This window comes from Epinephelus lanceolatus, chromosome 8, assembly GCF_041903045.1.
Source record: "Epinephelus lanceolatus isolate andai-2023 chromosome 8, ASM4190304v1, whole genome shotgun sequence".
Lineage (NCBI taxonomy): Eukaryota > Metazoa > Chordata > Actinopteri > Perciformes > Serranidae > Epinephelus > Epinephelus lanceolatus.
The window spans coordinates 21,750,558-21,762,332 of record NC_135741.1 but is presented as its reverse complement, the minus strand read 5'-3'; the positions used below and the strand labels follow the sequence as shown (position 1 = coordinate 21,762,332).

Sequence of the window (11,775 nt, the reverse complement as noted above, 5' to 3'; positions counted from 1 at the left end):
CTATTACATGTAAGTATAGATTTTACTTTGGTATAAACTAATTGAATTGCTGTAATTTTGTTACATGCATTTTTTTAAATTTTTCTCAAGTTAAATTTCTGATTCAGTACAAAGTATAATTTTAATTATACCTTAATCAATACATTATATTTAGTCCCAAGCCAAAGTGTTAGTTAATGTAGGTCAAGTAGGTCAAATAATGATGTTTTTTTTAAACTTTTTACAACTTAAATTTTCACCACAAACAAAAGCTAAATTCCCTATAATATAAAACTAGAATTCACTGAACCGATTCACTGCAGATAAAACTAAAAACAGGAAAATTCTCTTCAAAAGACCATTTATTTTTGATGATTCTGAAAATTGCATCACCTTTCAAAATAATAATAAAAAACCCATCAAAAACTTAATAAAACTATGTCAATGTTGTTACCAGTACAACAGGCCAGTGTGTGTTTTACACAACAACACTTAGGAAAAAAAAACTTCCATGTAAAATTAAATAAAATGTGGTCTTTTCATCATGTTTTTTTTTTTTTACACCTAATGAAACTGTAAACACATCAACTTACACATCTTAACATGTAAAACTGGTTTGTTCACCTCTTCTTTAAAACTTCAGAGATCCAAAGTAACAGCATTATAAAACAGTAACAGTAATAAAACAGTATAAAAATAGAAACAGTGTTAACTCTTTGCTATCATTTGACAAAATGATATAAATGTAGGAATATCATTATTTTTGAACCATTACAAATGCAGGGGACCCCAAAAAATAAAGCAAGGAAAAACACAGCTGCTGTGAGTGCAATTATGAATAAAGGCAGTTCAAGGAAAAAAACATAACCACTAGTGCTCTTACACTGCTTACTGAATTTAGCATTATTCACATTTCAATGTTGATATATGTGCCACAATATTTATACAACAGAAAGAATTCTGTTAACACAGAAAATCACAAATTAAATCGTGTTTTGAATTAAAACTAGTTTCTCTCTTATGTAACAATGACCCCTTACATTATCCTGGAATGTATTTGAATACAAGCAATAAAACAGAACAACATGTTGTATCCAAATGTCTTTCTTTGAGCAACCCCATATTTAGAGCTTGACACTCAGACTGCACACTCTGCGTGTCATTCTCTTTGGTTCAATCTCCATGAATATTTTCTGCAGCGCATCGAAAGTGTGTTTGAGCTCACCTGGATAGCTCAAGTTTAGAGCATAGATGAGGCCAAATAAGAGGGCACATCCATGTGCAACTGATGGCAGCTCATTAAGCACCTCCACACCTTCAATAATGATGCCTATGTCACATGGTGGCTTTAACGGATCCTCTTCCTCCCTGATGACAAACACCGCCATTGTGCACTGCTGAAGCTCTCTTTCGGCGTCATCCTTCTCAGCAACCTGACAAAAGACAAGACATTTATTGTACTCCCGAGTGTCAAGAGAATCAAAAAAAAGTAAGTACCATTTCTGTTACACTTATATTGTGTTTATTGTGTCGCATCTCGTTAAATTCCATACTTGTATTTCTTCACTGATAGATAAGAGATATTTGTTATTGTTTTATGATTACGACTGAGTTGCTTGTGTGTTTGGTAAGTATGAATAGTCAGTAACTCAGGTGTTAATGGCTCCATGGGAAGCAGACATGTGCGCTGTGACAGCCCTTGTTAAATGCTGTATTTGACCAGTAGATTGGGCCATGTAACTCAGCTTTTTGATATAATATGTGTGGATGTTGGGTTGTTAACTTGGTTACTATTGCTGTATTTGCACATATGAGAATTGTGTATATTTTTCTGTTCTATGATTACGTTGTCAGGATTGTAGTGTTGAATAATGTGCTTATTATTGAACCTAGAATAGGGGTGTCAAACTCTGTTTCATCTTGGGCCACATCAGCATTAGGTTTGCCCTCAAAGGGCTGGTTGTAAATGTAAGACAATACAATTCTATCTATATCACATAATTGCCTCTGCATTTGATTAATACTGATTTTATAACAATTCTAATAAGCTCTAATAGAAAAAATCTTGCAAGTAGACATTTAATTGTACAATTATGTATTAAAAAATGAAACAGATTAAGTAGTGTCTGTGAACAAACTTTAAAACTGTTTAAAATATTAGTATTTTTGCAGTAAGATGATCTGCTGCTCTGTTTCATATGAAGAGTTCTGTGGTTCTGATTAGTGTGGAGGAACAGTGATGCTCCGTGTTTTCTGCTCTCACAGTCACATGACGTCTCTGTGGATCAGACTCGTGGCTCTGTACTCTGCTGTCAGACACGTTTTACATAAATGATTTGCAGCAGAGTTTCTCATCTTTCTTATAAAACACAAACTTATTCTACACTTAGTGGTGCGACGCGGTACAATGCCACCTCTGTCGCTGTTTTCATCGCGGTCTGCTCTGATGAAATGATGAGGAGACACAGGAGAGGGAGGAGGGAGCGCTTGTTTTGTGTGAGCGCGGCAGCAGGCGTCCAGTAAGAGCGGTGCGGACACAGACAGGAGGAGAGAGAAAACAGAGGAAGGTTACAGTGGCAGCTTCTTGATGCCAAAAATGAAACATATTCGCGTCCTAATGAGATGTATCGATACGCTAGTGCTGCACTGATTTGTTTCCAATTCATGTTCAGCTTTTTACCGATACAGGCCATCTGAACTGATGCACTCGTATCTTACACATTAAAGTCTGATGCATCAGATACACCCATAATGATGCATCTAGCTACTAAATAACTTCAGTATGTGTGTAAAAGGGATGCATTCTCGGACATGTAGTTATTGGACACCATACTTCTGTAATGCAGTTTAGGCTTGTATGATGCAAATGATATTTTTTGCAACTTCTCGCGGGCCACATAAAATGAGATGGCGGGCCGGATTTGGCCCGCAGGCCTTGAGTTTGACACGTGATCTAGAACCTCAAACATTCAGCTTTATGGCAAGTAAAATATTGGTCCAAGTATTTAAAGCTATCCTCTAAAAAGTTCTAACATCTGCTGTGACATAAAAATATTAAATAGTACAGTAGCATACATACATACATACTTCAGTTAAGATTCACTATATTATTATTTAAAAATGTGTTTTCTTCTTGTTTCTAACATTGCATGTTTGAGCTTCACTGTGTAGAATGATGTGTGTGCAAAGTTTGTTATAGTTATAGAGATCAGGGCAGACTCAGATTCCTCCAGAGCTCCTCAGAGTCCAGTAAGTGGCTGGAAGTGAGCAGCAGCTCCTGGTCTCTGCTCCATCTAGTCCTCATTGTGAGACTGCTCGCAGTATATCTGGACAAGTGTTCATGCTCCATCTGCTAGAGTTTACTTGCTCACTGTATGTTATGTATTGTATGTTGTGTGTGTAGTGTAGACATTTTAAATGGCATCAGCAAATGTACATGAATTTATTATCATAAATCAGTCTGAGTAGTTTTATAGGACCTGAGATCATGTAAATGAGCTTTAAAGTTTAAATACCCAATGTCCTATCTTGTCTGAAGCTGAAGTGATTAACTGCAAAATATCTTACCAGAAACTCCTTGATCAGTTTTTGTACGTCTTCCCCAAGGTACAAGATGAGGCACTTCAGCAGACACTCTCTCTTTAGGCTCACATCCAGGCTCTAGGTGAGAGTACAAAACACAAACAGCGCAAAATCATGCTGTCAAATTGTGCAACTTGACTGAAGATGCAAACACGAAAATGTATAAATGAGAATTTAGACCTACAGTAATTGCTGTATAACAAATTGTTTGGGCAAACCAGTGAATAGCCTGTCAAACTCAGAAGATAAACATTGTCCAACATGTGATCTAACTCCACAATCAAATGTGCTGACAATATGACACATGAACATGATTGCTTTTATTTACAATTTTACTATTTATCTGATACAAGGCAAGTTTTGCAGTATTGAGCAAATACACACCTGATCAAGAACTTTCAGCACACCCCGTGTCTTCTCTCTGACAGCTCCTCCCTTGTTCCTGATGATCTCAATCAGCTTGCTGTGGTGCTTGTCCAAAGAAGCCAGGAATCGCGGTTGAAGTGGAACAGTAGTAATCCTCATAAATTCAGCATTGATCTATATAAAACAAAATATCACAAGCAAATGTTATTACATTGTATATTACATATTACATTAAAACTGTGTGGTGTGTGAGATCTTTTTTGTGACTTTTTTGTGACAGGACCTAAATATGCATTCTGAATTGCTTTGGCTTAATCAGTATCATTTGATTTACAGGCCACCACTGACCTATTGCTACTGAAAAAGTTACTTACCTCATCCACTGTGAACAATGCAGGCCATCTCTCTTTCACCTCTTCCACTCCTGATTCCTTTGCCACAATTTCTTGTCTTCGCAGTGAAAAGGTCTTGTCCATTTTGTTCTTTATCACTGCACGATTGTTTCGCTTCCTCACTTCACTCAAAAGTGTCACTCTGTCATCTTCCAAATTATCTGGAGTCTCTCCAGTTGGAATGTCAGGAATGTGGTTGGCTTCTCCTCTCCTAGGTCTCTTTACTTTTTTTGCTGGCAATGCATCCTCCGGAGCTTTGGACTTCAGTGAATTTGCAAGTAATTCAGCACATCCGATGCCCTTTAGCTGAGTTCGGTAGTTGCCCATTTTTGTCTTCAGCCGGCCTTTCCATCCGTAGCAACCGTTGTACGAACCAGGTTCAGAGAGGCATGGATGCTTCTTGATTAGTGCTTCGGCTACGTCACTGAAGTCAGCATCTGTTGGGTAGGGTTTGTACTTGTAAATCTCTTCAGCTACCTTTTTCAGAATATCTGATATTGTTTTAGGACTTGGTGTCAATGGTCTCTTGTTTGACCTATACACTGAATTTCCCTTTTCTAACTGCAGTTCAGTGTCATAGGAGAATGTTGGTATCGGAAACTCTCTTGGCCACATCTGGGTTCTTGTAGAGACAGAGCTGGAGGGTGAGGACAGGAGCTCTGTGTCATCTGTTTGAGTAGATTCTACCTCATCACAGACAGGGATGGCTGGGCTATCATCAGTTACTGGGATGACCTTGATAGTTGCCAAATTTTCAAGTTCAGTAGTAGATGTCAAGTTCACTAGTGCATCTCCAAAGTCTCTGTCTTGGTACTGCAGTCTAAAATTGCCATTTAATCCACACATCTTCATGACTTGATTGATAAGCTCTTCCACTGTCTCTGGAATTCCACCAGGCAGAATTAGCTTCATGGTGTCATCAGGATTTAAAATCACTCGCAACTTAGCTGGCCCTTTCTCTGCCATGTCAGCCCATCCAAAAGGATCTAGTAAAGACAAGAATAAAAATACAGTATTAGGTGTGGTACAAAATTAGCCATAATTTAGAGCCAATTCATAGTCAAAATTCTGGTGAAAAAATTCTGGTGAAAAAATAAGACATTTCACAGTAAACATGAACTGAATATGTATGAATGAATGAATGAATGAATGAATGAATGAGAAAGGAAATTACCAATATTTGTGAAAATCAAACTGCTAAGGCCTAATGTTACCTTAAAAAAAAATATGCCTATTTCATTAGAATTAGGTCAGGAGCTATTAGAGGAAAAGGGGACATTCTTGGCAAACTGGGTGCATTTTTTTCTGACAATTAAATAGACTAATAAAACAAAAGCAAGTGAAAAAATGAGAAAATTAATTGAGAAAACCTACACCCATTCATATACAACCTTATACATGTATGTATCTCTTCAGAGAGATGATGCGCCGTCCGCCAACCATGTAGTGAGCCAGAGGGTAGGGATCTGTCAGTTCTTGCACCCCAACAAGCCGTAGTTCTTTAGTAGCAGATACGACTAAGTCATAGGCTCGATAATGCTCCAGGTACCAGGCATTCAGTTTTTTGACAATAAAAAATAGTGTCTCTTGTAGCACAATCATCTGAACTATTTCACAAAACTCTGGAAGTCCAGCCAGCGACCCATGGGCTACCACCATTCCAGTCCTGTAGTTGTAACCATTGTAGGATACATTTTTTGCAAGGTTCACAGTGTCCATATGTGGGTGTTTCTCTTTGACTGCCAGTACAATATCCTCATTCAGAACATCAAGGGGAAGTGTTGAAAGATCAGTAACCTCCAAAGATGGCTTAGAAAATCCAGACATGTGCAGATTATATGCAGTTTGAAATTGGTGCCTCTGGGCTAATGAATACAATACATTTTTGTAACAGTTTGTATGACGGATTACTCTTTTGAAGAAGCTATGTTTTGCTTCAAATCTCATAGTCCATAGTGCAACAAGGGGGCCAAACTGGCGGATCAACAGGGGATAATGCTCCAAGAAGTGATGTTTGGGCCGAATTCTTTCATGGGAGAAAACCTCTTGGAATACTGCCCTGTGTTCGGATATCTTGAAGTCTAGATAAGAAATAGAGTCCTCAGTATGAAGAGGTGCAACAACAAGTTCTACTATGTCTTTTAATTCACACAGGACCTGCCACGCTGGTTCACTTGAAGGAACTCTGGCTCCAATCAAGAGAGGAAGAAATCTCAACAGGCTCCAATTCTCATGTGCATTTCCTCCAATTGTTCTTTTTGTAGTGTAGGTGAGGGGCACAAGATGGGGGCGGTTTGTCTTATCAGTCCACTTAAATGGAAACGTTGTTATTTCTTCATTCAAATTGGCTAATGTAAAATATTTTTTAGAAATCAGTACATCAAGACAAAGAGCAATCTCAACTGGGATAATTCCTTCAAACAGATCATGAGCTATATCTGAGGGAAAACTCTCTGTCACACTGAAATATGACAGATTTTCTGACAGCACACACTTTGTTTTTACACCAAAATGACAATTCAATGAATTTTCTTCAATAGCTCTCAGATGAGAGGTATGAATTTCCTTTGTTCTTAAACAGAATGCTCCAGACTTGACTTCTTTTGTTTGAATGTCTACATTTTCTGCTGTACAAAATCTGCAAAAATATTTACCTGAAAAATTTTCCACAAAACCTGCGATACCGTGGGCCCCGAGATTGTCTGCTACTACACAATGAACAAAGCCTTTCACAGTTTTCCCCAACTTGGCAATAAACAGTCCTTGTTGTTGTAATGTGATAAGATCATCTATTAAGGGCTTCAGTACACTGTCAAAACCATAACACTTGACATCCTCACTACGAATAAGTGCAGCTAAATATATATTAGATAGTGATGAGTGACAACTAGCAGGTAAGTTTCCTAATGCCCAATATACCCCACAGATTTTGTGTTTTTTTCTCGAGGTACCAAGGGGATTGCAGACTTCAAAATCATCTACGTACAAAATAAGTGAAATTGCACACTCTTTTGACAACTGCAAATTTTCTTTATAATTACTACCATCATAAAAGCACCTATACTGAATTCTATCAGATTGAATTTGATGAGGAGATTTCAAATTGATTGACAGATCTAGAAAAGTCTGACAACTTAGAATCTGCTGTAACGATTTTAGTATAGAGATGTATTGAAATGATTTTTTGTTTTGGGAGTCGAGTACAAATTCTGTAGGTTCTACTGTTTTAAAATGTTTTTTGTAGTACGCCTTTCGCTTCCAGGCAGTGGAAAGTGGGCCACGACCACTAAATGATGCTGTGATTGGATTTGACTTGCAAATAGTAGATGCTAACTCTTGCAGAACAGTTTCATCTACTTGACAGTTGCCATTCCGTAAGTGGTGAGATATGGTTTGATGGATAAGAGGGACAGAAGCAGTGCTAATTAAATAGTCAAACTCTTGCAAAAGTTCATCAACAGCAACACTAGACACAAGATAAATATGTTCTAGCTTCAGTAAGAGAGAGGCAACTTTGAGCTCAACATTATGTGTCAAGTCATTTAAATCAAAACTTGAATCATCCAAGTCCTCTGCACTTAAATCTGGGGGCTCAAAACCAACACTATCAGAACAATCACTTTCAACAGAAACACCTAAACTTGACCCCTGTTTCTCTACTATTTCAGGCTTTAAGTCATGTACTGAGCAATTCTTATGATTTCTGCTTCTGTGAGTCCGAAATGAACCATAAATATTTGTTCTGTACGAACACCCCTGAAACACACAATCAACAGTTTCACTATTTTTCAGATGCTGAGCTATATGTTGAAAATAGTCTGTTAAAGTTGAACGTTCATTGCAGTTGCATAAGAGACATTTAAATGTGGTTAGTTCAGTTTGTGAGGATGGCTGATGAGATCTTGACAAGTGGGTCAAAAGTGCCTTCCAAGTTTTGCAGGTACACGGACAGTTTAAATGGATGCATGGATAGGAATGGCGGCGTCCATAATGTCTGTGTTCAAGCTTATAATGTTTAAGAAGCTCAGATCTTCGTGACACAGAGGCACCACAGTCTTTGCATCTCAACATTCATTGGAAGACTGGGAAAGAAAAAGAAGACCCACCTTACCCAGTTGCCACTTAATACAATTTACAAAATGCAGCATGATAGATGTACATTTGCATTTAATCTAATGAAGCAGTTGTTATCAAGTTACTTCTTCAACAGGAAATCAACACACTTAAAAGCTGGTAAATATTAATTTCTTCCTATATTAATTCAGAGTATTTAAAAGTTGTATTGAAATGTAAATCTTTTGAATTGATCAAACGATCCTGAAAATCTGCAGATACTCTGCAATAATTTAAAAGCTGGAGTAAGAGGTCATTTTGTATGAGACACAAAAATCAGTGATTTATTTTTTGGCACAATAACTGTAATCGCACTCTAACATTTTAAATCAATTTTTAACGTTATTTAAAACTCAATGAAATTATAAAATGTAAAAAACTAATGTTACTTAAACATACATGAAAATAATTTCCACAGTTGTTCATTTTGGGACTTACCAATTGTGACCTTTTCAGGAGCAAATCTGTAAACAGAAATGAAAGAATTCACATTTAGTTTTTGTTGGAACAGTTAGCATTATCTATAATTGTCACTACAGACAATACCAGGACATACTAGGCATACTGCTATACTGGTACTGTACTGACAGAAAAGAGAATGGAATACAAATGGTTCTTTTTTTCTGTGGATCCTTTGGTACTGGGTCGCACAAAATGAATAAAACATTAATTGTCTATATTTTATTTACATTTACTCTGCATGGTATTTTATTTGGGAAAAACATCGCTTCAAATATGCTTTGGCTCCAAAACTGCCTATCATATCCCATGACAATCGAGCCTGCTAAAAGTGACACACAAACAACCAATCATCTAACACATTTGCTCCCTGCCTGGCTCATTGAAACAGCCTATCATATCCCTGAACGCTCCGAGTGACAGGCAAACAGCCAATCATTTAACAGTTGTGTAGTTCGGTTGCGGCATCGCCATGTGTGTTTGTTGACATCAGAACAGCATGTAGTGAGAGCATGAGCGCTGAGGAAGAGGGAATTACAAAAAAAAGGAGGTGTGTTATTTAGGGTACAAAGTAAAGGTAACCGGCAGACTACTATTGTGCGTCTGCCCCAATTCTGAAGCAGCGGCGGCAATAATCAAGTAACGGTGAACATAGCGGAAACCCCGCATCATAACAGTAAACTCTCACATTATCACACACTTTCACTGTCTCCCCTTCTCTTTCGTGTCCGCTCCACACTCCCTGTGTTCACATACCTGCATTAGGAGATGAATTCATTGACCCTCGCAAATCACAATCACTCTCATTCACCTCGGACCCCACCCCACACACACCCGGCTCTGTTTTGAAACCGGTCAGTGGTGCAAAAAATATTAATTTAGCCGACGCGTTTAATTGCCGTCGGATCGAGGAAAAGGGGTGCATGATAAAATGGCTCAAGTTACATGCTTTAACCAAGCGAGATGCTTCTGTGAAAACATAGCGGCGGGTGAGAGACAAGGAAGACGAGACGTTGCACTTGTCACCCGGTTACATTATGAGATACGTATTAAATACAAGTTTTGATAAGTTGTCCGTTTTACCCCAAATGTTCAGGCCTCTTATCGCGGAGTTTCACCGTCTTTGCCTCACTCACCTCTGCTGCAGGGACAACTCGGTGTGTGTGTGTGTGTGTGTGTGTGTGTGTGTGTGTGTGCGTGTGCGTGAAGCGCGGGCCTGCCTGCAGCAAGCCGCTCCCGCTTCTAGTATGCTGCATTCAAGCTATACAGTAAAAGGGGCCTTATCACACTAAATAATAAGCGTAAGCGCTTATTCTTTCATGACATGACTGAACAATAACATTAGCAACGACATTAACTTTGCACTTGTCAAAAGGAAGCAACGAAAGCATCGCCCTCTGCATGTCAAATAAATGCAAACCTGGTTTAGCTAGCGTTAGCATTCGCGCACAAAACACAAAGGCAGTCTTTAAGATAATTTTAGTTGTCTATCCTGTAACTAATCATAACTATGCCTGGCAAGCCCACATTGCCCCTAAAACATCTCAATTTTGAATTCTTACCTTGTTTTAAAGAGTTTCCACGCACGACAGACGGTCCACACCTTCGATGCGAGGGGCCAGTAATGGCAGACAGCAAACTCAAGAAGAGCGATCTGACGTGACGTCACATGGTCACGTGACAAGGAAACCTCCGGTTTGAAGTGAAAATACCATTTAAGAAGAATTGTTTCATTTCATTTTGTCCAGGGGGAGTGTCGTTTGCTTTGAAGCAAACTGGAAAAATCAGATTTAACCCAGAATCCATGATTTCTCATTAGACCAATTTAAAAATGCACTTTAAAGGAATGACACAGTCGTTTCACTTTTTTCAGTGAACTTCATTATCTCATAATCACTAAATGGTCAAATTAGGTCCATGCGGATTGGTTTGGATAAACCACAGAGCTTTTCCAGTAGCGTAAAAGCACTGACAACTGCAGGGAAGTCACAGGAAAAGCAGTACATATCAGAGCAATAACTCATATGCAAAAGAATGTATATAATAAAACAGACAAACTTTAAACTTTTACCCCTCTAGTGTTTCCAAGTGGTATTATTGTTGGTGACACCATTGCAAATGCAACTGGATCACTTTTTGTTTTTCTCTGAGCTTAGCAGCGGTGCTGTTTTTCTTTTTCTGGTTAGAGTTTTCACAGGTGCTTTGGTTGTTTTACCGTCTGCCATTTCTGCTACTGGGAATAACAACTGCAAAGAACTTACAGTGATACTCTTTGGTAACTGGGGATACCTACCAGGGAAAACAAAAGCGCTATCATCTTCTTGTTTTGGTTACATAATGGTTGACGCACTTCATTTGTACCGTAAATGGAGACAGACTATAGTGAAAGCGAGGCTTGTAGGCCAGTCTAAACACAGATGGTGTCATTGACCAATCAACATTTACTTCCACTTTAAACCTGAAGAGTCTATAATGTGCTGCCGGCTCTACTTCTGAATGTGTTGGTGTAAAGACTCTTCTGAGAGGCCTGAAAGAACTGTGACTGTTTTGTGGATTTGACTAACTGTTTCACATTGATGTTGACCCACATATGTTAAAGGTGAGTCCTCTAGTATGAAAGAGGAAGACCTGCATATCAACAGGGCACCACTTCTGCAGGGGTAGAGATAGGCTGTTCAGTCTGTGTTGATCCCCCTTCCAGTGCTTTGCCAGAATCCCTTCCAGCTCTGTGTGAAACGCGATCCGTCGCATGGGGTCCGTCGCCTGGAGGTTCTCATCCTCTTTCACAACCCATATGCCCACACACTGCCAGTGCCACATCGCTGCTGCAAGTAGTGCATTTCATTGACATGCTTTTTTGCAGCATTGCTGACTTATCATGTGG

General features: G+C 38.7%; 1 protein-coding gene across 1 annotated transcript; it reads right to left on the bottom strand.

Annotated features, from left to right (window-relative positions):
• Positions 1 to 323: 323 nt before the first annotated feature.
• Positions 324 to 10,621, bottom strand: LOC117251001 (uncharacterized). Its single transcript, XM_033616953.2, has 6 exons — positions 10,454 to 10,621; positions 8,871 to 8,896; positions 4,302 to 5,305; positions 3,946 to 4,101; positions 3,547 to 3,639; positions 324 to 1,412 (listed from the first exon to the last, which is right to left on the bottom strand). The coding sequence occupies exons 3-6, from the start codon at positions 5,283 to 5,285 to the stop codon at positions 1,104 to 1,106; spliced, it is 1,542 nt and encodes a 513-aa protein (XP_033472844.2). The 5' UTR covers positions 5,286 to 5,305; positions 8,871 to 8,896; positions 10,454 to 10,621; the 3' UTR covers positions 324 to 1,103.
• Between the last annotated feature and the right edge of the window lie 1,154 nt (positions 10,622 to 11,775).

Coding starts and splice junctions, on each gene's coding strand:
- LOC117251001 (XM_033616953.2), bottom strand. CDS start 5,285: ATGGCAGAGAAAGGGCCAGCTAAGTTGCGAGTGATTTTAAATCCTGAT. Junction 4,102..4,301: donor CATTGTTCACAGTGGATGAG/GTAAGTAACTTT, acceptor TGTTTTATATAG/ATCAATGCTGAATTTATGAG. Junction 1,413..3,546: donor AACTGATCAAGGAGTTTCTG/GTAAGATATTTT, acceptor GTCTTTTGTCAG/GTTGCTGAGAAGGATGACGC.